We start from the raw sequence: 26,958 nt of genomic DNA, 5'->3' as shown, positions 1-26,958 counted from the left end.
TTGTAGTGTTGCTTTCCAGCAAGTAAGTATGCTTAGGACTGCAGCTGATGTTAAATGAAACTGTACGTGCGAATTTGTAAGTATAACTAATTACTAACTCCAGGTGTATAAACAAGTGACTTTCCCTTGTTTTCTTTCCACTTTAATCACAAAAGTTGATTTTAGGCAAAGATTTATCAGGTAGGAACAAAATCAATAAACATTCCATTTTAGAAAAATTGCTTTTTGATAAATATCCTTGTGGACATATAGAAAAAGTGACAACGCTAAAGCTCTACTTTTCTCATAAAACAGAAATCTAATAAAGATGCCCACAAAGAAACATCCAGCAGTCTGAATAGTGTGCTTTTTCTGAGAGTTGGGAAACGAGTCAGATTTCTGAGTGTTGAATCATGAAGATCTAGTATACTAATATAGCAAAAAAGTATATAACTGATTGCCATCAATGCAGGAAATCATTAAGGGAGCTCTCTCATAAAACTATTTGTATCCTGCACTTCACCGCCAAGCCCAGTTCTCTAGTTGGTCCTTCTCAGGTTCAGAGCAGCAGAGCCTTATGCTACTTGGGCTAGTATTGAAATTATGTATGAATACAGCACTCCCAAGTGGGTGGGCTGAATTCAACTAAATATTTAAAACGACTGGGAGCCGAAGCAATGAGTCCTGATAGCACAATGAGGCTTTCTTCCATCTCATGCCCCCCATTGGCTCTGTGCAGTTGGGAAAACACCCAGAACAGTGCATGAGGGGAGGGGAGGAGAAGAGAAGAAGAAGAAGAGTTTGGATTTGATATCCCGCTTTATCACTACCCGAAGGAGTCTCAAAGCGGCTAACATTCTCCTTTCCCTTCCTCCCCCACAACAAACACTCTGTGAGGTGAGTGGGGCTGAGAGACTTCAAAGAAGTGTGACTGGCCCAAGGTCACCCAGCAGCTGCAAGTGGAGGAGCGGAGACGCGAACCCGGTTCCCCAGATTACGAGTCTATCGCTCTTAACCACTACACCACACTGGCTCTCCGGAAGAGAGAAGAGGTTGTTCCTTTCAGCAGCACAAATGCTAGCACTGACCAAGGGAAACTCCTTAGTGTTACTTTAAATCCCACCCATAATTTTTGTACACAAGACTTGGATGGAAAGTTGCATTGAAAAAATTGGGGAAGTGCAACTTTCGATGGTTGCCTTTTTTCTCTTCTTGGATTATTTTGCAAAGTGTGCATTAGGTCCGTTTGCCTTTAAATGTGAACTGGATCTTCTTTTTTTACCATTCCTACAAGTGGGTTACACAAATCACTTGAATTAAGTCCAACTGGCCATGGTTATTTTGGATCATCAACAGACCACTCGTGTAAATGCAGGTCATCTTATGAGGAAGACAGTATTTGTACTGTTCTCTAGGATTTTGTGCCATGTTGCAATTCAGATTCATACAAGCACCACCTTAGATGAATGGAAATGAAGTTATCATTCTGTGCTGTTCTTCCATTTTAAAATAGCCCTCTGGAATAAATTACTTTTGTTAAATCAAAGTTTATCCTTTATTTTGTGTTTCAGTGGAGACAGATTTATTTAAGAGTTTAGATTCTGTTTAAGTAACCATAATATTGAATAAATTAAAATGTATACCATAAAGAGAAGCACCCAACTCCCCCACCCCCAAGTTTTTAAATTACAAAATTTGAAAAGCTTCATCTATCAGAACGTGACATGGCATGATCATTCCTCCTGTAGTGTGAGTGCTGCACAAAAGGCTATGCATCTTCTCCAATAGCCTTAATCTATGTGCTCAAGTTCATGCTATAGCAAATTGATGCACAAGCATCCAACTGCTCACCCCTTAAATGATCAAAGCCCTTGCAACAGAGGCTCATGTTTACTGCAGTTATTCAATCTGAACATAGCAGAGAAATCGGGTGCTCCCCACACTCTAGCAGAGCATCCTTTTCTGCTGGGAACTTGTACTCTAAGTCTAAATCTCAGCTGAGAAATTGACTCTGTGTGTGTGTGTGTGTGTGTGTGTGTGTGTGTGTGAGAGAGAGAGAGAGAGAGAGAGAGGGAGAAAGAGACTTTTGTCAAGAAAGCCCTCACATGTACCATCAGTTTCCAACTGGAATTCTAGGGCTCATAGTCCTAAGTAGGAAAAGACAGTCTGCCAAGCCCTGGAGAACACCTTCTACCTTGGAGAGCATCACTAGTTCAGTAGGTGGTATTCAACAAAGTGCTTCTGCTACCAGAAGGACTTTTGGCTGGGCAATGGAACTCCCCGTCCCTCACCTCTCCCTGTGTGCCCCACGAATCTGTTTTGGGGGTTCTCAGAACCCTCTGGAGCAGATTTTGGGAGGACGCAGGGCCACATGGAAGGAGCTCCATTGTGGAAGCAGAAATCCTTGCACTCTAATAAAAATTTCACTGGACACTGCCCAGTGTTTGCAACACCATTATTATAGCAGTCAGCATTTGAAGTTGCTATTTAAACAATGTCAAAGAACTCAAGACAATTAAAGGTGTAACGGGGAGGGGAATTTAAAATGGGTTTAAAGAAACCCACATAGTAGACATCTTAAATAATAATAATAAAATGTCTGGTTTAAAACAAAAGGGTTAACCGTGTTGGCAAGGCAGCAGTCCAGGAGGGACATATAACCGTATATGTCATGGTAACTAACTTCAAAAGAAATACAGCAGCAATCATGGGGCTATTAAACAGATTTCAACTGAGACCATTTTTTTTGAGTGGCAAGGACTGTGATTCCAAGCTGGAAAGGACTTGGCTCTTGGCTGTTTATCCCCCAAATGTACAGTGTCTAAATAAAACATTTTCACTACCATGACTTCTTTTAGATTTTTTTTGGGGGGGGGGCATGGAATAGATTTCTACTGACAGTTCCCTATGTAATTCTTACCTTGAAACTGGGCATTAAATCCTTTCCGCCTGTGATTACTGTCAGAAGTGAAATGGAGCCGTAACCAGTTTTTGCTGCTGATAACAGGAGAGGGAAGATTCATGCCTGTCAACCTAGGGAGAGGAAAAAAAATGTGGCATTGAAAAGTGAAGCAAAAACTCATTAAGCTCATTACTGCGTGCATGTGAAGATAATGCATACGTAGTATTAATAAAGATATACAATTAAATACAGCAGTCTGGACATATTATACTTAATCTTTATCATAATGGACTATGCTGACACGGCTTAGCTTTTTCTTTTTTTATTAAAGGTTTTACACAGAAGCCACATATACATTTCATGCCATACAGAAGTAGAGTTGATGTATGGGCAATTTGAGCTTTCCAATACCTCTCAAAACAACAGGTTTTCATCTGAGACATGGCCTTACAATTCAAAATTGGTTACATATAATTTTCAAACATTTTTACTGTAGTAGTAAAGCAATCAGAATGATTACATCAAGTTGACTGTATGTAAGTCATTCAACCACCCTCACACCCATCAATAAGCACATCGTGTTATGCAACAGTTATCTTTATGGGTCAAACATTCATATGGAGAATGCCTAGGAAAACAGATCAAACTTGAAAATTAAGGGATACTGAGTGACTTCTTTTCCAAGAGGAACACACTCCTGCTCTTATTGTTGAGTGTCAACACAATAATCTTTGTACCTCAATTCCATATATCCCCAGAGTATGTGTGCAGATAGTCCTTGCACCAGCATGCTCACTTCCTGAAGCATCATCTCTCTTCCTTATAATGAAGCACTAATCACACCTCAGTCGGTAGAGCATGAGACCCTTAATCTCAGGGTTGTGCGTTTCAGCTCCACGTTGGGCAAACGATTCCTGCATTTGCAGAGGGTTTGACTAGATGACCCTTCTAGTCCCTTCCAACTCTGCAATTTTATAATTCTATGATTCTAACAACTGTAGCAGTCCTTTGCCCCGGTACACGCACACTATAAAGGTGATTGGTGAAATGGGTGTGTCCAATGATGGGGGGAGGGAGCTGAACCTATACAGTTGGAAAAACAAAGTTTAAATTTAAATTAAAAACTTTGGGTTGGATCCAGAGCAGCTGTCTCCATATAATAAGCCACCTTCATCAAAAGAAGCTTCGGATAAAATGCATTATCCAACATACAATGTTACCATCAAATATTAGATGGTCACAGCTGTGGTCCTTTGTAAAGGGTGAGATGGCTGAATCACATTCCACAATTACATAGAGAAATTGAGGGGGGGGAAAGCATAAATTCTACAGCTTAGAAAATTGTTCTAAATAGGGTGGTTAAGTCCAGCCTGTTAATAAGAACATTGTTCCACCTGTTGGCACCAATTTTTCTGCTTACCTTGAGGGGAAAATAGCTCACATTCCCTGTACTTGATGCCACAGTTAAAGCAAATGATGGCAAGATCCCCAGAGCACCATCTACCCACATCTTGTGAGATCAGTTTTGAGTTGCAAACTTGAGGATGTGGACAAGACACCTGCAGTGATCTGGCTGACTCTTGCCCATCTTGGCTTGTGTGATCTAGTCAAGGAGGGCTTGACAGAGTGGTTCCAGGAAATGGCTAATCATTCTTTGCAGGAGGGGTGGAGCTGACTACTTCAATGGAAGCAGCAGCCTCCTGAATAGAATATCCCTGGACCCAAAGGTATTAGATAGCTACCACTCAGTTGTAGTTTTCTATAGGGTGGTAGCTGGGCAGCTGCAGGTGCACCAAGATGAAGCTGAACATCTAAATCTTTTTTCAATCCAGTTTCTGGCTGCTTCAGCCCAGAAGTTGCCTCTGTCCTCCTGAATATGGGCCTTTATTGCCGTAGCCCCGTCCGAGTCCCTTTGAGAGCAGAATCCACATACAAAGTCAGAAGACAGTCCAGAGGTCAGAGGGTCCAGGTGATCACAGAGCCAAGGATCTAGTCCAGAGGTCAGGAAGTCCAGATGGTCACAGAGCTAAGGATCCAGATGGAGAGAAGGAAGCAGCAGTGCAGAGCCAGGAACTAAAGGCATTTTTTTCTAGCATCTGACTGCTGCTTAGGAAAGACTAAGTCAGCTGCTACTCCAGTGCCTTCTCCTTTGTGAAGGTTGATCAGTTTTAGGTGAAGTCACGCTGCCTTCACCCCCTTCAGGCTGCTGTTCAGCAGGCAAAGCTGATTCCTGGCCCATGACATTTATCATGAGAAGTGGAATGCCACCTTGATGGTTGTCTATGATCCCTTGGTGGCTTTTGATATTGTGGACAATGGTATACCCTTCTGGAGAGACTCTGTCAGTTGGGGGTAATATGTGACAATGGGTCCACTCCTGTCTCCAGATCTGCTACCACTGTTTGGCACAGTGGCAATTGTGTTGTGGGGTTCAACAGGGTTCTGTCTTGTCTCTCGTCCAATTTGATACCTTTAGGATGGGGGGAGTCATCTGGGGATTAGGAGCAATGTGCCATCAGTGTGCTGATGACACCCATATCTATCTCTCCATTCCATCCGAACCAGGAGAGACAGATGTGCTGGGGCCAGTGTTGAGATGTTTGGGGGTTCAGGTGTATTAAGTGAGTTGGCAAACCTGTAGCAAATTGTCTCTGACTACAGAAAACCGGAAATAAAATATTAAACCACCACCAAAGCTAAAAGGTATGAAAGGTCACACTGTCCCCCACAAGCTTAAGACAGCTTTTCATTACTTCCTATCTGTCCAAGAAGCCTACTCATCAGGTGTTGGGAAAAATTAGCCAACCAGGCCACCCACCACCTCACACCAGTTTTTATCCTCCTTTAAGAGACAGACTCTGCCTTCTTTTGCTGCCTGTAACCCATATAAGCCATCAGGAAGAGCCTGCAGGTTTGCAGCCCCTTATCAGCTGCAGCTGCAGGTTACTTACTCATGAGCAAGCAGCCAACCTAGCATCTTTTTTGTCACACTTGTCCCTACTGAGCCTTGCTTTTGATTACAAGCTAATGCTAACAGTGTGCCTTGCAACCATGGCTTACTTCCTTTCAATTAAAAGCATGTCCTTGAGGGAGTAAATAAGATTAACACATCTCCCTCTTTGTCGAATATGGCTCGGTCCATCAAACATTCACCCTGCAAGCAAAAACACTGATCTGACTTGACTCTGTGCTGTGGAAGCTAATTCACCTCTCGGTGTCTCTGTTTCTCTTCATCTCCTGCTGGTATAAAATGTACAAATTTCCTTCCTTCTTTCTTAACCTAGGGTACTTTTGCTTATTATGTACTTGGCACTGTGGTTAATATAATGAAGTCATGACCTCCTTTGGGACTTACTGAAACCAATTCACAAATACATAAACCCAGACACGATTAAATAATGTAATAAATCATCTACATGGACTGTTTGCATGGCAAAGCCTAAGATAAAACAGGATTTTCAAAGGAAAACCCTTAACAGTGCTGTGCTTGGAAGATGGAACCCTATTGTCATAATGTCCTCCATTTTGTGTCCACATTGGCCACAATGACTGTATCTATGATGTCTCCACCCCAGCCCCCACTTCTTATACATTATGCTTTGTTATTTTGTGTTTACAGTATATTACAAAATTATGTTTAGTGGGCCCAAAGGCATTTCTGGCCACACATAACAATATGTTCAAACTGTCAGAACTTTCTGTGTGCCCTGATCCCTTTTATGGCTGCTTTCCCAGGACCAGGGAATTATTCTGCAGATGTTTTCCTCTACTTTCCTTTAATGATATGCCCAATATGAAATCTATCTGTAAAGGGCAGACAGAAATAACACAGGTCAGAGGAAAATGCATAAAAATAACGCAGGAGAGTATTATGCAGTATTTCATAGACTCATAGGATTTATTTATGCAATTTATATTCCACCTGTGAAAGGAGTAGACAAGGTGGAAAATACAAAAAATCAAAACAAATTAACTACACTGTACAGCATAAACCCAAGACCTTACTTCTCTCAAGTCTATGTAACACGTATTATATTAACATAAACTAGGCTGAATTGACTAAAGGAAAGGAAAGAAGCACAAGAAAGTAAGTTAGTCAGTTAGATCTACACCTTCCTCTTCCTTCCAAAGCAGCCCAGGGCGGCAGCAGGTTCCCTCTAGATCTCAGGAGGAACCACCAACTTTGTGCAAGAAAAGGTCCAGGTGACGAGGGACTGCTCCTGGCCTGGGAGTTTCACTACTCCATTTCCCAGCAATCTGCCTTATACTGAGTCGGACCATTGATCCACCTAGCTCAGTATTGTCTACACTGACTGCTATGAGCACACCAGGCTTTGGGACAAGGGTCAGTCCCATCCCTGTCTGGAGATGCTGGAGATTTAACCTTAGACCTTCTGCATGCAAAGCCACTGAGCTACATCCTCCTCCTCCCTGGAAAAGACAGGCACTGGGTGCCAGGACATCTCTTATCCCTGGAGAAGGAAGCAACAAGTGCCCTTCAACTCCTATGTTTAGTCTCATCCTCTTCCTACTTCCACTCCCTTGCTTACTCCCATCTGGGGTGATGCTCCCAGCTGCTCCTCCATGTATTTGACTGGAACAGTGTCACTCTCCAGAGAGGCTCAGCTGGTGCTCTCTCTCTTTTCTTTTTGGCATCAAGCGCAGACCTTTGAGATCTGTTTTAAATTAATTTTTAATTCCCCCCCCCCCCCGCTCTGCTGTGTCGTTTAAAGTTATCTGATTTTACTCTAACTTTGTTTCTGATGTATGTTGCTCTGAAAGCCCTTAACTGAGGAGCAAGCACATACAAATACATAAATATATACATAAAAAAAGAGGTGTGGGCCACACTGAAGAAGCAAACAGCTTGGTGCATGTGGCTATTGGATTTTGCTCATGCATTTCCTGTAAAGTTGTGTCTCACTAGAACACACATTGGATATTAAGAACTCACAGGAGTTTTAGAAACAGTGCAGAAGATAGAATGGTCATTATCTGTTGTTCCAGGACTGTTGGTAGCATTCTCTCCATGAGTCAGCAATAAATATCCCTATTTTTAAGTTACTGAGGAAATATATGATCTGTCTGTTCATAGATTGGAGGAGTTCAATACTTCTCCATTTTTTATTTTTTATTTTACTCCCTTCACATATAAAACTGGTACACCAGGAAGAACTTTCACCTAGAATATCTTTCTCCAATATGCTTGGTCTGTAGCTGGAAATTTAGTTTCATTTTAAATAACAGTAAGGGAGTACTTAAACACTGACTCTCATCCTCCCCCCACCCCCACCTCATAATTTAATTGACAGTCCATTTACAGTGGTTTTGCAATATTGAGGGCTTGAGAAGGTCGTGCTGAAATTCACAGACACGTTTGATATTAACTGTTCTACGGGTTTTGTATCTAGGGGGCAGGGAGAACTGCTCGAGGAACACTGGGGCAGATGTGTTGCTATATGTAGAACCAAGTTGCATGTCAAATATTTTGTGATGGGTTGTAGTGAGTTCCTGCAAATTTATTTTTCTGATGTCCTGGTGATGTGGTGGTAGGGTTTTAAAAACTTTTGCCCCTTTCATCTCCTAGCATGCTGGACTTTCTCTGTTGGACTGGAATATGTGACATTTGCCTCTGGTCATTGCCATGACTTCTAAAAGCAGCAGACCACATTTATGCACAAACCCTATGCCAAGATTGAAAACCAGAGGTTTCTTCTGAAGTTAATAATTAGTATATTTCCATCAGCCAGTGAAGGACTTAAGTAATAAATTAAACTTCAACCTGCAAATAGATACATGTATATGAATTATTCAAACATGTATACATTAGACAGAAACTTCAAGGAGTAAAATTGTGTTCCTTATTAAATCTATGTCATTCCCTCTTTCAGAGGAAGTGAAGAGTCTGTCTTTGAAGCTCTCATTAGACTGTCAAAGGGATAAATCTGCAGTTATCTTATTAAAATCTGCCAACTTAGCCAGATTTGCCACTCAAACAACTGATTTATTAAAATACCTTATAATTTGCCAACTTATTTAACTGGAATTTTCCATAAATACATATATGCCATTTGACAAAAATGAAAAAGCACTCCCCTTCCCCTTACTTACATGGACATGATTGGACATTGGTTTTATTGAACATATAAACAAAGGAATTTTATATCTGTATGGCATCAAATGGAATTTAAGCGAACTAACAGCATTCTGGGCCCCCATTATCACATGCCTGATTGGTGTCTGTGCCTGCATAGTAATGGCTGTATCTGATGAAGTTCTGTAAACACATGGGTTGATTTTTCTTTGGGATATTGCTGTTAATGGGGGTGCCATATCTCAGTGTTAAGAGTACATGCTTTGTATGGAAAGGGTCCTATGTTAACACCATGGCATCTCCAGGTAGGAGCCCCTTACCTGAAACCCTGGAAAGACACTGCAAACCAGTGTAGATAATGCTGAGCTAAATAAGGGAAACGAGTGGCGCTGTGGGTTAAACCACAGAGCCTAGAACTTGCCAATCAGAAGGTCGGTGGTTCGAATCCCCGTGATGGGGTGAGCTCCCGTTGCTCAGTCCCTGCTCCTGCCAACCTATCAGTTCGAAAGCATGTCAAAGTGCACTTCTTCATCCCTTTTGCTTAATATATTAATGAAAAATTCCACAGTATTAAACAGGCATGAAGCCACTCGATATATTGAAGTCATGATGGTCAAGCCTAATATGCTGGCAACTGTCATTATCACCCAACAAGACTGAGCAGGAATGTATACAAAGCTGAGAAGTGGACAGGACAACATCTTATATAACAATTAGTGGAAGAAGGATTTTTGTTATTATATGAAGAATGAATGGTACTCAAATATCTAAAAGTCTGGATGTGAAGGTTACTGTTAAAAAGAAGAGCAAAAGCAAGAGTCAGGATGGGGGATTTATTTGGTTTGCTTTTTTGCAATAGACCAACCCAAGCTGACACTCAAGATTTACTGTGGATCAGAATACAACTCCCAGCTGGATTACACACTTCTCTAAATTTTGCAATACATAAAGGTAGCACAAAATATGTATTTTGTATTGAATATTCACATAACATGCATTGTATTATGGATGAAAGCATTGAAGACTGTATTTTATGTGTTTAAATGTGTATTTTACAAGTGCATACAAAATGTATATACCGTATTTTTCCGTGTATAACACGCCCCCATGTATAAGACGACCCTGATTTTTGGGGACTACAAATTAAGGAAAGAGTTGTGAAACTTTTTTGGGGGGGATTGCCCAGAGTTGTTGAGCATTTTGGGGGGAGGGATTGCCCAGAGTTGTTGAGCTTTTAACGAAGCCACCAATCATCTGCCCGTTCACCAACAGCAGCCATAAATTGTGCGCCCATTTGCCCCAGCAGCCCTTGCCTCAGACACCAATCACCCGCCCAATCACCGTGAAAAATCTCCTGCTTGCGGCTGATACCAATCGCCCATCCCCCCTCTGCACTATCCATGTACAAGACAACCACTGATTTTTAACATTATTTCTTAATTTAAAAAACCCTTGTCTTATACACAGAAAAATACGGTAATTTAAATGTGGACTTTCTACGAAAAATTCAAAATAATCTGCACAAAATAGGACAAAATGGACCCATGCTGAAGTGTTCAGAAGACTGATGCGGGATGGAATTAGTTGGTCATCCTATCACTAAACGAGACTTCTGTTGCTGGCTTTTGAACGGAATGCCACAATCCAGTTTTCAGTTGAGGTGGATGGGACCATAAAATGTCTTCCATTTGGGACTCTGCCTCGTCATTAAGCATCTATTCTGAATCAGAGAAACATAAGGTTTCTGTACACATAGTACATGTACGGTAATACCTCCGAAACGTCCACCTTGTCTAGTGTCCATTCCAGTGAACATCCATGGCAAACCCGGAAGTACCAGAACAGGTTACTTCCGAGTTTGCCGCTCACGCATGCGCAGAAGCACTAAATTGCACTTTGCGCATGCGCAGAAGCGCAAACCGCTCCGTGCGTGTGTGCAGACGCGGCACTTTGCCCTGTGTTCTTTTCGGCTTGCGGCTCCAGAATGAATCCCAGCCACAAAACAAGGTATGACTGTATCTCTCAAACAACCCAAAAGAAGTTATGTACAAAAAAGCCTAACTCTTAACTGATTCTGGTATAGTGGCATGCTAAATATTCACGAAGTCGAACAATACTTGAAGAATAGAGTTAATATCCAAGTTACACAATATAAAAACAATACTTGCAATATCCAAGTTAAAACTACTTCCTCAAAAGTTAATTACTTCTCTGCAGCTGACATTTGGGTACAATAGGACATTACATGTCTAGAGCTTTATTGATGTATGACTTCCATTGGCCAATTCGGGTGGAACTTTAAGCTTGAGGACATAACAGATCAATTAAATGTTTATCGTTTAGAGGAATTATATTAGTCTCCAGGTTCTTAAGCTGCATGTGGCTTGTCTTGGCTCTGCATGGAGTTCTTCCTTTGGGGAAGGATGTGTGTGTCAATTCTTACAAATCAAAGTGGGAGGAGGAGTGCCCCCAGTCAGGGAGGAAAATCAGTGAAGAGCACAGACAGTTAAATCTTCATTTGTTCTACTAGAAAGCAAGTGTAAGTGAGGGAAAATATATTCAAGCCACCCCCCCAAAAAAACTTTTCTACTCGAAGACCTTGATGATGATAACAAAAACGTTTTAACAAAGCAAAAGATATTGAAGGAATTATTATTATTATTATTATTATTATTATTATTATTATTACATTCAGTAATTCATATCCTAGCTGACACACGTCTCAGCTGGTAGTGTTCCACCTGCTGTACATCAACAGAATCCCTGTTCTCACTCAATGACCCACCCCAAATCTGTGTACAGTGGTACCTCGGGTTACATACACTTCAGGTTACATACACTACAGGTTACAGACTCCGCTAACCCAGAAATAGTACCTCGGGTTAAGAACTTTGCTTCAGGATGAGAACAGAAATTGTGCGGAAATTGTGTGACAATTCTTGTCACATTGGTATGCAGCCCTTTGCACCACACAGGATTTACAAGCACAGGATTACAGACACACATCATTATGCCAGCTTAATACCCTGTACACCAATAATATGCCCCAATATGTTCATTGTGATAAAATTTCCTGTGTCTGGATCTACTATCCTACTTTATTTTAAATATTTCTTAATCACTCTTCATCAAAGATTCAAGGGTATTAAACAAAAGCATGAATCAAACTAATTCACACAACATATAACTGGGCCAAAATTTCAAAAACCATCGAACATCTAGATACCTGGGAAAATGCTACCCAAAAGCTTGTAATGTCAGAGTCATATGTTCTTGGGGAGAGCATTTCAAATTAAGGGTACCACTATAAAAAGTCCCTTCTGCAAACGCATTACATGCTTCTACTAATGAAGGTACTAGGAGCATCTTCTCTTCTGTGTCTCCTTATTAGTTATTTCATTTATGAATGCAAATCTATATTCTTATATATGAAACAAGATGGGAGTAAAATCTTGCAGCAATATTAGGAAAGTATCAACATCCTCAAAACCATACACAATTAGCTGTTGCCATTAGGCTGTAAGCACCACCCTTAATCAATTGTGATGATTATGTCATACTTTTAAGATATTTGTTCTATTTTTGAGATTGCCTTGAGTGCCATTAAAAAGCTTTTCCTCCTGATGAGTCTGCAAAGATCAACCGTTTTTAGCAAGGTATCAAATAATGAATACAAAGCTGGAGCAAAAGATTTCAGTACTTGCAATATACAATGCAGTAGTATATTAACTGCAATGTAATTCACCCGTAAGAAAAAAAGGTTAGTACCTTCAAGTCAATCATTGGCTTGGAAAGTTTACTATTTTATTCAAGTTTCTGATATAAAAAAGCCTAAGAAGCATGTTAAATTAGTGACACAACTCATAAATTACATAGCATTATGGGGACTTGAAAATATAAAAGTTTTAGTAACCATGTGGAGAATAAATGTCAGTTCAAAAATAGGTGCAATGCTGTCACAGTGATTATATTTAAAATTCTCATTTGCCAGCAGAATATGCAGTGGTATTTGACATAACCTTATATGTTCCATTCAGTACATTATTGATGTCTGGCATAATCCACCAAAGTTTGACTCAACATATTTCAACTGAGCTTCTACAGACACAAAACTTTGTGACTTACTTGCAGTTCACCAGTGTTGCAGCACTCTATATTCTCTACAAGTACTGAAGGGGAAAACATTACACACACTATAAAATGACATCAACGACCAATACCTTATTTAGGTAACCTTAATATCTGACATTGGTTTCTGTAAAGCTACCTATGGACTAGGTGGATGTATAGAATGTAATTAATAATTATCTTACCAAAGCTCAGAACTGGGAGAAATTCATAACGGCAAAGTCAAGTTTGCTCCATGCTCTGCACCCTGGAGGCCGTTCTGAACCAGGATCCATCAATGCCCAAGCTGCTCTCACAGCCGTTATTCAATGGCATTGGGACTCATCCAGACCCAAGCCTGAAGCTGACAGTAGCAAGCCTTAGGATCTCAAATTTCAACGACGCCCAATGCCATGCCAAAATTTGGCTCCCCTCCACTTCTTGCACTCCATTGTAAATCATAGTTGTGGTGTCCCCAGTGGCGGGCCTGAGGCTCCGCACCCTGTGTGACGGAACTAGTCTCGCTCCCCTAAATCTGCCCCTGTGTAATGCAATTCTGGGCGTGCCTACACAGAAGTACATCCTACCGGGTTCAGTGGGACTTGCTCCCAGTTACGCATACAAAAGACTGCAGCCTTTAAAAAAGTTTTCACCACATCAGTTTAGAGAAGACTGCTGAAGTTTCACCTTTTTCATCAATTGATATATCGTCTGTCTAAAAATGTCCAGGGAAAAACCAATCTTAAATCTGAAGGGAAAATCCACACAATAGCACGAAGAACAAGGAAACAGATTACATAAGGCCATTTTCTAGGATACCATACTTCAGATAATAGATTCTGGACCTCACTGTTTTGTTGGTTCTTAACACAGCCGTAGTCACGACAGCAACTTTGGGCACAGACTTCTCTTTACTGGGTGTGCTTTAATCTCATGCTAGCATTCTATTTCTTTCACAGGCAACCTACAATCATTCTTCAAGCTAATGCCCATGAAGTAAAGCTCACAACTTTAATGGCTTTACTGTAAAGAAGGTGGAAAAAACCCCAGCTCTATTACCAGCAATTGGGGGGAAGAGGGATAGAGCTAGAGATGCATTAATTCAGGGTGGGCAACATGTGGCCCTCCAGATTTTTTTGGGTGCTAGTGACCTAGTATCATTATGTATTTCATAAATTAAACAGATAATGTTGCTGTTGTGGTGGTGCCACCAGTAGAGGTCATTTGGCACAATCACTTTCCTGTTGATAGCAAATCCTATAATACTACTACTATGCACTGATCAACTTCAGGCCCCTCCAAGAATACTGAGTTTCTGGTGTCTGGAGATGTTTCAGCAATGGAACAGGAGCTTCAATAGAGATATTGGTAACTTAGGAGAGCAAAGGTTGAGAAAGCAGTTGATTTGATTAATTAGTATATTAAAGCAATGGATTTATATATTTATGGAAGTCCTCAGCTCAAACATTTCCTTTTTAATATGTCATTGATCCTTGCCTGGGGGCATAAAACATCTTCTTAAACATGTGATCAGTGGCATATTCCACCCTCCACTACGTCACTTCTCAGAGTCAAGAGAGATTAATTCGAGCCAGTTGTTCAATTAATCACTGTGTGTGGCAATAAGTATGGCCAGCTGTAATTTCCCTCCTGCATGCTGTTCTCTCCTGCCCCACCTAGGCTGCCTGGCTTGCACTATGCTTGTTAAAACACTGTTGTAACCAGTGATATACATATTTTTTTAGAAAAAGAGGTGCTGGAACTCCCCATGAACACCTCCCTCGTTCACTTAGAATGCCAATGGCGGCCACCTGAGAGCTGCTGGAACTGAATTCCAGTAAGTTCCGGCTGAAAAAAAGCCCTGGCCATAACAGAAGGATGAGGGGAAGAATGTATGCTTGTTATATTTTCATTTTTACAGCTTTTCACTGTTACAAACCATCCCAGAGTGGGACACATACCAATTTGAAATTGCAATGATTAAAATATATCATTCACAGACTGAATAAACAGTAAAGTGGTCAGTCATAGCAGACTCCAGCATTAATCCCAAGCAAATGCCTGAGCAAACAAGTGTGTTTTTGGAAGCCACTGAAAATTCATGAAACTCAGCACCAACCCATATCTCAGAGGGGAGAGATGTGACTAATACCACTAATCTATTGAAAGGACCCTGTGGGTAGGAGAATGACCACTTCAACACAGTGCCTCCTACTACTAAGGCCCAGAGCCAATCCAGTGGGATGCCACGGTTGAGGACATTGAATCGTCTGAGAGATCAAAGAGGGTCATCAGGGCATCTCTCTTGATAAAGGCCATCCATCAAGGCAGCCAAGACTAATTTGTCCCAAAATCAGGCTTCGGTCCAAATTGGAATGGGTCCAGGTAATACATTTCCTCTAAAAACATCTGGAGTTGTATAGCCAACACCTCCTCCAGCACCTTCCCTAGGTAGGGGATAAAACAGGGTCTGTCCATGTTAAAATGAAACAGTTCAGACAACCTGCTTGCAGCTTACTGTACAACACACATAGCTAGAGAGTAACACACACAAACTCCAAATAGTCTTGTAGATTGGGCCCAAGTCCTAGTCCCACTCCTGTCACTCCTTTCTTCAATCTTCCTGAACAAGATGGGTTGTGGCATGGGGGGGGGGGAGAGAATCACTCTAAATCAGGCAGAGGTACCATATCTTCCATGAAGAGAAGAATTTTGGAGAAATCAGGGGGATGCTGAAGGAGGAAGTTGCCCTCCATCCAAAGACACCAAGAAATAGCTGCAGATGGAATTGATTTACCAGGCATTTTCTGTGAGATAAGCTACTCTGGCTGCTCCTGCCTTTCAGTGCTTTTAGCCAATGAAGTTGGAACGCTGACTGATAAGTGAGTTATTTGGACAGTAGGCAATAGGAATCCCTAAAGAGGTGCTGTTTCCCCTGCCCCCATAGTACACTTTTCCTGCTTCTGTGTCTTTTTTAGTCCTTGAAATATCCAAAGTTTCCCCTCGCATTTTTCCTAGCAACCAGAACGCATGTCTCTAGTGGTGGGTTCATATGAGATTTGGTACTCCCTATAAGTTATTTTGTGCAAATACTACTACCCAATAAGTGTGAGTAGATGTTAAAGAAATCTATCACTATGGAAAATGCAAAATCTGCACAAAAACGTTTTAATCATGTCTCCTGCTGTGCAGGAACTAAAGAAGAGGCTGTCAAGAAAAATTCACTGTATAGTTAACTTAATAGTACAATGATACACATACTACTCAGAAGTAAGACTTTATGTTTAAAACGGCTTACTGCCAGGTAAGTTAATAAAAGATTGCAGCCTAAGCTTTGGTTCAGGGTAGTCACTGGGGCAAAGCAGAATTGTTGCTTCTTTTAACAGCTGTGTGGCAGGTGGAAATTCAATTTCCAGTATGAAAATTCAATTATGGGGGGAAACGTCCGCTGTCTGTCAAATGTTTTATTACTTGTGTGGCCAGTGATTTATGCCTGGACCCTCCACTTCACCTGCAAATGAGAGCAGAGATTTTCATACGACACAAGGCATATGCAACTTTTCTGCAAATCTGTGTTGTGTTTTACAAGTGGGTTTGAGGGCCCAATGAACGTGCAGTGTACTGGGCCCAGAATTTCCTGTTGCCACCCCTGCTTTTGTCAGACCTTTTTAAAAGCACTTTGCAGGATCCAAGCAAATTTCTCTTACTTGTCTATACAACACCATCTGTTCTGTTTGCTAAAGGCTGCTGCTTTTTCTGCTTTGGCAATTCTAATTTACTTCTTATTCCTAATCCAGATTTTTGTCATTTCCCAAGGAAGAGCAGTAAAGAACTCTCTTTCCTGATGTTTTCATTACCACCATCTTTTGAGATAATCAGCTTTCCACAAATGTGCTGTCCACTTTTGAATTATTCAGATTGCTACCACTCATCTCTATTTCTTTTGTTTGGTGTTAAGCCAAATATTCATATATTTTGTTTGGGGCAAAGCCAACTTTTCTGTATACATAATTTTCCCACTATTTTCTTTTAACATGAGACTACTGCAACGCCTTCCATATAAGCATGCACTACTTATACAGTAATATGGTGTGAAATGAACATTGAAGACGTGGACCCCCACATCTGTGCTGCCAGGATGAGGTTTTTTATCTTCCTCTTTGTCTGAAAAATGCATTTATTATATTAAAGAAGAAGAAGAAGAAACAGCACAGCTGTAGGTTTTTCTGTACTGTTGCCCCTTGGAATAGAAGGCTTTGTGGGGAAAAGACGAGTAGAGAAAAATACTGATTAGGAGGATGAAAATAGATAATTAAACTACATGCGTGAGTTTCACAAAATCTTTATGTCTGACATAAAATTTAACACCTGCTCAAAACATCTGTTATTTTGATGTTATACTATTAAGAGGCCAACAGTGCTTCTTTTTATGCTAGCTTTTTCAGTAATTGAGAAACCCAAAGGTATTCATAATTACTTGTCAGGGGAAAAAATAAGAAGAAAGCTTAGATGGTTTAGATATGTATTTTCAGATATTGTGGGTTGGATTCAGACTTGTGCCTAGTGGAGTTGTTCTCTGGCTAGAGAAGCAGGGAGACGGTTTCAACTGATTCCTCCTTCCTCTTGAAACCATCTGAAAACTTGCTCTGGTGGATGGGGAAAACCCTTTGAAACAGAATGAGAGACCATGCAGTGGGGAGGGGGAAGGAAGATTCCATGAAAATCACCTATGACTTTCATCCAATGAGGAGCTTCGGCTATAACACAGTCCCATCTATGAATAGAAGGATCTGTTTGTGGAAAGGACACTCTGGTTCCAAACCTATATTAATATGCTTTCAGACCTGCCTACCCTCTTCTTCATCAGATATTAACATACCCTTTGGCAAAGTTTAAAATGTTGAAAATATATCTCTCTCTCACACAATATTCTTTTGTATTCTATTGTAACATTTATCCAAATAAATACAGGCTAAATATAAATAAAACACTTGTAGAAATTCTGCATTACAGTATAACATCACAATTCAGAATGTAACCGGAAATACTTTTAAAGGTTACAACCTTTGGCTAAGCCGATTTTCTAGAATCAAACACTCTACTATAAAAGCTCATGAATACACCTTCAATCATATTATTCTGAGTTATTCCTTTAAAAACCGTCAGGGGCAACTGCAGTACTTATTAGAAAAGCTACTGAACTGGATCGAAAAGGAAATTACAAGAAAAAATTTCTCCGATTCTGAGGTAAATTAAAAGAATTTAGCCAAGACAAATGAAATTACTTCAAGGAATACCCACCTACTACTAAATTGCCACACTTTGATTAAACTTAAATTCAAAGCAACTACTTTATACAAAGTAGTTTTTAAAAAAAATCAAGGAGAAATGAGTGTTTTGATAAGCTGGTGACATTTGGGAGATTAGCACAGTATATATCCGTATTTATTATACATGTCTACATCGATACACCACTGAATAGCAATGCTGGAAGAGACTGTTTTAACAGACTATGTCTATTAGATCATGTCTATTGCTAATGACAGTGGAAGTTTTTGCCTTCAATAGATTAAACATTAAAATGTGATGCCACTATTAATCTTTAGGGGAAGGCAGGATAATATTGAATGGTTCTGTGGTGCTGGTAACAAAAAAAAACAAAAAAAGCCTTTCACAAAATGCTGTTATCAAGTTCACAAATCCTAAAGTGCCTTTAATAGGTCACTTCAACTGAAGTCAACCTGGACCATTTCCCAGGTGCTAGAGATAATGATGAATCACCTTACCTATTACCAACCAACCATTTCAGATGACAACAAAAGGAACACAGAATGGTGATGTATGTACAGGTGCTTCTCACATAAAACAGATTTAATCTCTTCCAGTGACATTCTTATGGACAGATCAATCTAGAAGAAAGTAATTCAATCAACTTGCCCTAGTGTTTTGCCACAGAACAATTTCCTCAATAATTGCTGTAGTTATTGGATATCTGAAGATTTGCAGAGTGTGCAAGAAGCATCAAGAATGCTGCAGAATTTAGATGAAGATTAAAACTTTGACTTATTTTTAATATACCAGAATAACAATAAAAAAATCCCAGTCACTTGTGTTAAAAGGAAACAAAAACCCGATCTGATATCTCTACTGGCTCCTAGATGATGCTGATAAACATTTGGGTAATTAGTTTGCACAATCTGGTAAAAAACACATTGCAGCCTTTTTGCTTTTCTCACAATATAGGGGGGGAAGGCTTTTACAATCCTATTTTATGAAAATCTTAATTTAAAAACCATGGTTTTTATTATGACAATTAGATTTTTACATTTTTATAGTCCTTTCCCCATTATGAATTTCTTTGCAGTGCATTCATTATAAGGCAAGGCATATGATGAAATGAATGAAAAATTAGCTTTGGGGCTTCTAAAATTAGACACACTGCCGCATACACTTACTGCTACATATAATTCCAGCCTAAAGCTCATGAGGCTCCAGTGAAAGTATGATACTACTTTCAATACTGAGGGAAAAAAATCACATGTAGTGAATGCATAGCACATATCTCTCAGAGCCCATCAAGATCTGGTGAATTAATTCGGCTTATTTAAGTGACTGAGGAGGGATAATTCTGACACTACACTTAAATGGAAGTCTCTGGAAACACGTCTCCTTAATGGAAGCTCCATGCAATAAATAGTTGTAAAATGCAAGAATGTGTATTGCCCCAGTTGCATGGCAAAGTCTCCTCCACACCACAACCACAGATTGGCAGCATTAATCTCTGCAGAAAGGACTAGCCAGACAATCAGTGTGTTTCATGTATTAGAGCACATGAAACTACTGAAATAAGTGTTGCAGTTAGGGAATTTTAGACGCTGGTTTTATTAAGGAATTTCTACAAAATGGCCAGACTAGTGTGATTTTAGGGCCATTTGTCTTGGGGGGAGGGGAGCAACAAAAAAGTGTGTGTGTGTGTAAAAAACACTGTCCATGGAAAACACCACAACAAGAGAACAACAATAAACAAATATTACAATGCAGTAAGGTATTTTATTCTTTAGCAGCATACTTAATCAAAATATTCCTTTATAAAAAGCCTCAACACATTTGAGTTCCAGTGAACCGTGTTCAAGGGAAATGAAAATACGGTAATTCAAAAAGCTGGGGTTTTTTAAACGTCGCATCTTCCCTCTTTCACTGATTGTGCTGAGTGAACATGAAGATATTGGGTATTTACACCCTGAGGAATGAGTATAGACGCAAGGCAGCGGAAGTTTAGAATCAGAGTTTGCCTTCCCAGGTTGACAAGCCGAAAATACAGAAACCGCCTTCTTGAACATTGGACCCAGTATTGGTCTCATCTGCTCAACCTGCAAGAATCTGTCTTTGCATGCAGGGGAGACCCCTAACTCACTGAGGGGTTGAGACCCATTGCCCACCCTCAAAGCCATTTCCCAGGGGGTTAGATGTTTTGTTAGAATGAGAGATAAAGTAAAGATTTAAGAAGTGTATGTCCTTAAAGGAGATTTGTGTTTCATAGCTTTGCATGTGATTTTATTTTATTTTAAATATGCTCCTTAACAGAAGCGTGCTTCCAGTTTCTGGAACAAATGTTCTGAATTAATTCTCTCTCCTGTACCCAGGTTCCCTGAAATTTGTGGGTTTTCTTTTAACAGAATCTGCGTAACATTAGTATGTGCACCACTGACCTCCCTGTAATCATCCTGTTTCTATTTCACACTGAGATATTTAATGTGTTTAGGTTTTTAAGTGAAAATTGCTTCAAAATAATTTGGTTCCTTTAAATATGTGCGTATTTCATCATCTTCTTTGCCACCACCACCACCACCAAATGGCCTTAGAATGATAAAAAAATAGATATTTCATGTCCTTATTAACTTGTGAAGAACCAACAAAGCTGACAAAAAGCAACATTTCCCTTGGAACTCCCACAACCCAATTTTAATAAACCCTGCTAAGGAGCCCTTTAAGATGGTTGAAGTTGACAGAAAAGTTTGTTTTTCAGATATTAACATCAGCATAAGGCCAGGAAAGATTGGAAAGAATCAATAGACTTTAGGATGTGATTAACTGATATACTTAAAGGCCTCTTTCCCCAATAAAAGTGCCTAAAGTGGTGTACACAATCTAAAATATCAACAACTTTAATATTACAAGAGGAGAAAGCTACAGCAATGGTGCTGACTTGAAATCCCGCTTTACAGATGACAGAATACAGTGGTACCTCGGGTTACAGACGCTTCAGGTTACAGACTCTGCTAACCCAGAAATAGTACTTTGAGTTAAGAACTTTGCTTCAGAATGACAACAGAAATCGTGTGGCGGCAGCAGGAGGCCCCATTAGCTAAAGTGGTACCTCAGGTTAAGAACAGTTTCAGGTTAAGAAAAGACCTCAGGAACGAATTAAGTTCTTAACCCGAGGTGCCACTGTAGTTCTCATATTTTTCTGTGCACTTTATACTGAAAATGTATATGAAAACTGTACAATTAACTGGTTTCCAGCAGTTGGGTTACCTTTGGAATTGAGTGTGATCACTCCCGCGGTGAAGTCTAAGCCCCAGCTGCACACTTACAGAGCAATCCTGTTCTCTATTAGGCAGTAAGCTCAACTGCAAATGGCCTGTCCATAAGCCTTTGCTAAAGGGGAACCTATATCCAGTGGCGGAGCAAGCCGATCGGATGCCTGGAGCGGCGTGTGTGTCCTGCGCCTGGGGCCAGGGCCAGCCGCCCTTGGCGGCGGAAGCAGCTGCCCACAGGGGTGGGGCAAGCCGGGGCAGGATGCTCTGCAGGGCCTCCAAGGAGTCTCCCTGCTTCCTCCCACTCAGCTGCCCTACAGCTGGCGAGGGGGGGGGAGGCAGCGGGTGGACCGTATGGGGCAGTGTGGAACCTGCAGGCACCCAAGCCACCGTGTCACTCCCAGGAGAGATGCGTGGCTTGGGTCCATTGCAGGCCCTGCAGTGAGTGCCGCCCAACGTTCTGTCACCCCCCTCAGTGGTGACACCCGGGGCGAACCGCCCCCACCGCTCCCTTCCTCTGCCCCTGCCTACATAATTTACACTTTCCAAAACACACCGAACCTTCAAAAACCACACTTCTCCAAAGACTGCTGTATAACTCTCCAGCCAAATAATGTGCATAAAAATGCATGTAGTCAGATAGTGCTCATAAAATTGCAAATATTTGTAAGCAGTGCCGGATTTACGTATAAGCTAAACAAGCTATAGCTTAGGGCCCCACTCTCTTGGGCCCCCCAAAAAAAATTAAAGGAAAAAAGCCTGAATGTACATTTCCAAAATATAAGACAAAAAACAAAATAAAACCTACATACAGCAACAGTGTTTTGTGTGGTGTGGGCTCCTATGATGTAAGTAACGGGCCCCACCTGCTAGCCTGCTCCCTCAAATATCACTGGTTTGCTCATTTCTATATATAGGGTGCCTACATTCCACATGTGCAAATGGCTTTAGATACCTATTAGGTCCATAAATTACCATATAGTATATATTCAACACAAAAAAACAGCAACAATTTGTTGCTGACAAAGGACAGCTGGACATATAAAGGGCCCCATTACCTTCAGTAGCTTAGGGCCTTATCAAACCTAAATCCGGCCCTGTTTGTAAGAATAAGATTGAAATGTGTTCTGTTAGGGGAAATTGCATACAGAATTGTGAATATTGCATACAATCATGAGTATATTAGGAGAAAAAAATTACACCCAAATGTCAATCAATTTCCGTTAAGGTTTAAAAATATATAATTAATAATAATAATAATAATCACAAATTGATGTGGAAATGTGAAGAACTGAACTAAAGATTATAAAATGAGAAACAAATGAAAATCAAGACTTTCCCCCATCCCTTTGTGCCAATTGAGCTAGGTAATGCAAGGACAGGAGGTTGCCTTCCTTGTAGAAACTTTTGTTTGTTCCCTGGATTTGTTGACTTCAATGTTGTCGCAACTTATTGGTGCATATGTGGCAGACATCTGACCAGATCTATAGTGGGGATGATTGGGAGATCTCAAGGGGTCTTGAAGTGTGACTGAAAGGTCTCAACCCTGCTCAGCAGTTTGCACCAGGCCCATGCAGGGGAAAGAAAGGTACACTTGACCTGGTCTTTGGACGGCAAAGCTGGCTGGGGGGTGGAGGGCTCCAGGAGCCTGTCAGACTTAGGCTGTCACACCAAGAATGCACCATGCCACCCAGTTGACCATGGGCAAAATGTATTCCAAGGCTTCAATAGTAAATCCTGGATCTTTGTTACTGCGTACTACCATGTAGCATCAGATGAGATTAGGCAGCGGCAGCACAGTGGTGTGTTTCATAGACAGGACTCCCGCTCCAGGCCTCAGACAAGCTCCGCAAAGGCCTGGTTGGCACAGCCACTGCGCCCATATTTTTTGTTGATGTTGCAGTGAGCCTGGCAGTCAGGCAACCTCATCAAGGGGCCACCAGCACCTGGAGTGGGAGGGAAACATTGACCAGCAGTTGGGCTGCTTACTAAAAGGATCCTTTTCTATCCCACACCAAAATGTGAAGTTTTATCCCATTATAGTCTACACATTGCCTATCACTCTTGCACCACACTTACCGTATTTTTCGACCTCTAGGACGCACTTTTTCCCCTACAAAAATGAAGGGAAAATGTGTGTGCGTCCTATGGGGCGAATGCAGGCTTTCGCTGAAGCCTGGAAAGCGAGAGGGGTCGGTGCGCACCGACCCCTCTCGCTCTCCAGGCTTCAGGAGAGCTGCAGCACCAGCCCCACAAGGTTGGGGGACAGCGGGGAGGCGGAACGCCGCCATCCTGCTGTCTCCCGATGTGGTTTGGAGGCTGACGGCGGGGAAACGTGTGCTTCTCCCCGCCGCCAGCCCCGCAAGCTCCAGGGACAGCTGGGAGGCGCAGCGCGTCTTCCCGCTGTCCCCGGACCTGGTCTGCAGGCGGGCGGTGGGGAGAAGAGCGCTTCTCCCCGCTGCCGGCCCCACAAGCGCCTGGGGGGGAATAATTTTTTTTCCCTTTATTTCCCCCCCAAAAAACTTGGTGCGTCCTATGGGCCGGTGCATCCTATGGGGCGAAAAATACGGTAATGCTGTGCCCACAAAGCCATTTTACCTATGTATGCCTATCTTCAAAATCTGTGCCAGTTCTCCATTTAGTGTTTGCATATAGTGGAAGAGATAAATATTTAATTATGAACTGGAAATAATTGTAGTCCCTAGAATATTGTATATGAAAACAAAACAAAATAGAGGAAAACTAATATGAAACAATAAATTGTACAGTGTTAAAGCAGCAATTGTCTTGGGTCCCACAATAAATTTAAATGTACACCTATTAAAGAAACCTTGCAAAATATGGTACTTAATTCTTTTTTTCTGGTTTACATCATTTTAGAATTATTGTTGCACACAACATCCTTTTTTTGATGTCCCTTGGCAAGAAGGGAAAATGTCAACATTTAAAGGAAGGAATCATCCAACATGACGGAGGTGCTTGAACAAGTTTCTTAAATAGCGTTCATTGATTTAATTCAGAAAACGAGAAATAGAGCTGCATTGGTAAATCACCCCAGGCATTTCTTGTCTACCTTAAGAGTGGTAAATGTAGCAAAAGAGGGAGAAGAATACAAAGTTGATTTCCGACCCCCCCCCCCCACTGCAGATGTACTGTTTCATTCACTCATCAAAAAACATTTTATCATTTTGGTTAACTGACATTCACAACTAAAAGCTAAGCATTTTGGTTAGTTAAATGACAGAATCAGGATTTTTTTCTGTCTCTTTGATTTCTCTTACTTTTTAAGCTTATATTTTTCTGAACAGAAGTCATTACTCAAGGATATTTTCTGCCAAATGCAGCACAATAGTGTCTTATGAGAGTGTTAGCATATGTGTATACTTACAAAAACAGAAAGGTCCTTGCCTTTTGGCACAGTTCCTGAACTATCTCTTCACACACAGACAGACATATGCAGGCTCTGTTTCTCCCATTGCTCTAATACAGGAAGACCCCTTGCACCAATACTATGCCAGAACTCATGTGGAGTTTACTGGTGTAATTGTGCCAGTGATATCGCTAGCCTGCGAAATAGGTGCCCTGACTGTACTGTACTGCACTCTTCCTTTACCTTTTACCTGCATTGGTATGACATCCAGAGTTCAGCAATGCCTTTTTTTTAGGCCTGTGGCAAAATGCAGGATGGTGCATTTTGTAGATATTTTCATCCCAGCAAAATGTACTATTCCTTTTCGGCAATTCTTAAGATTGTGAATGGGATGGAGGTGAGAACACATGAAAGCAACCTTAACTCATTCCAGCAGAACCCCTCATGATAAACCACACCACATTCAAACTGGTCTCCCTTTTCAGTCTGATAGCACAAGCTATTCTTTGTCCTATTAGCAGTGAACTCACGATGCAGTAGGGATAAGTTGAGTAGTCTAGATCTATCCTGTGTCTGTTTCACTGAGGCTCTTTTTATATACCAAAACTGCATCACAAAAATCCAGAGGCATGCATAACCCAACCAAGGTTGTTGTGTTCCAATCTGCAAGCAAGTCTGAGAGCGCTGGGTCAAATTGGTCTACTGCAAAAGACTGAATAAATCCCTCTCCCATCTCTATCACACATCTAATCAGATTTGTCTTTATAATGGCACCACTGTTCACTAGGATGAGGAAGTCCAGTTTTCCTAAAGGTGGTGGTAAGGTCTTTAGGAAGCATCCCTGAACAACAGCCTCTTTTGCATCCCTGAACAACAAACAAGCCACAATTGCTCCAAAAGCTGTGATTTCAAGGAGGGTGTCTCAAGTCTAATCTTGGTTTCAAGCAGTCACTCTATATATCTTACTCGACTTTATCTTTATTTATCTATTTAAAAAGGAGTAGTAAAATTAACTTTTTTGCTAGTTTTTAGCATTAGATCTGAATAAGAAGGCGATGACCACACATAAAATTAGTTCGGTTAAAGCGCTGTGAACTTCTCTAAACCTACCTCCCCAGGTCCCTTGAACAGCAGGATGTTTCTTATCTTCCAAGGCTCCTGGTGAGCCCAGCACTCAAACCAAGATTAGCCCTCTTCCCATCATGGAATCCCTTCCGTAGCAAGGCTTTACAATATTACCACTGGACAATATTGCACATTAAGTCCTCTATGCTATGTCCCTACCCAAACTAGCTTCTCTGCTAATATCAGGACCAGCCCAATACATTTTGGCACCTGAGGCAAACCACAAAATGGTGTGTCCCTGCCAGGGCAGAGAGGCTACTATAGAGGTGGCACATGGGGATTGCTGAGGAGGGAGCAGATCCGGCCTCCAGAAAATGTGCTGCAGCTGTCGCAGTCACTGCAGCAGCAGGCGATGCAATCATTGGAGGCAAGAACTGATGCCCCTGTAGATCCTGCCACCTGAGGTGGTCACCTCACCTTGCCTCGTGGGTGGGCCAACCATGGCTAAGATAGTTGAAAGAAAGGAGTGACTTTTATGACTCTTTTCCACTTGGCCTCCCCACTCCTTTCTTTCTTTGCTAGGGTTGCCATATTTCAAAAATGACACTGCCAATATGGGTTTCCATACGTCTGGATTTTCCCTATTCTTTGCCATCTTTCTCAGGTTCCTTCTTATTTAAGCCTCCCCTTCTGGGAACCTCTATCTCACCTGCAACGCTCCTTTTCTTCTAACCTCCTCCTGCCAGGGACCTCTTTCAAACACTCTAACAACTACTATTTGTTGTTTTTTTTATCTTGCTGGTGATAGTGTGTGCCTCTTTTCTTGGTGTGTGGCCTTGCCAAACTCTTTCTGGCACATATAACTCTCCCTCTACCCTGTGAAGAGGAACACAGACCTCTCAGG

General features: G+C 41.2%; 1 protein-coding gene across 2 annotated transcripts in view; it reads right to left on the bottom strand.

The window, feature by feature from the left end:
• The window catches only part of CSMD1 (CUB and Sushi multiple domains 1), a 940,367-nt gene that overhangs the window by 335,038 nt on the left and 578,371 nt on the right, over positions 1-26,958 (bottom strand). For both annotated transcript variants that reach the window (XM_080998891.1, XM_080998892.1), the window contains exon 6: positions 2,900-3,012. In XM_080998891.1, the coding sequence (XP_080855017.1) occupies positions 2,900-3,012 (113 nt within the window). The remainder of the gene's footprint in view (positions 1-2,899; positions 3,013-26,958) is intronic.

Source organism: Podarcis pityusensis (assembly GCF_964106645.2).
Source record: "Podarcis pityusensis genome assembly, chromosome: 3".
In the NCBI taxonomy this organism is placed as follows: domain Eukaryota; kingdom Metazoa; phylum Chordata; class Lepidosauria; order Squamata; family Lacertidae; genus Podarcis; species Podarcis pityusensis.
This window is presented reverse-complemented; position numbering and strand designations above follow the sequence as displayed.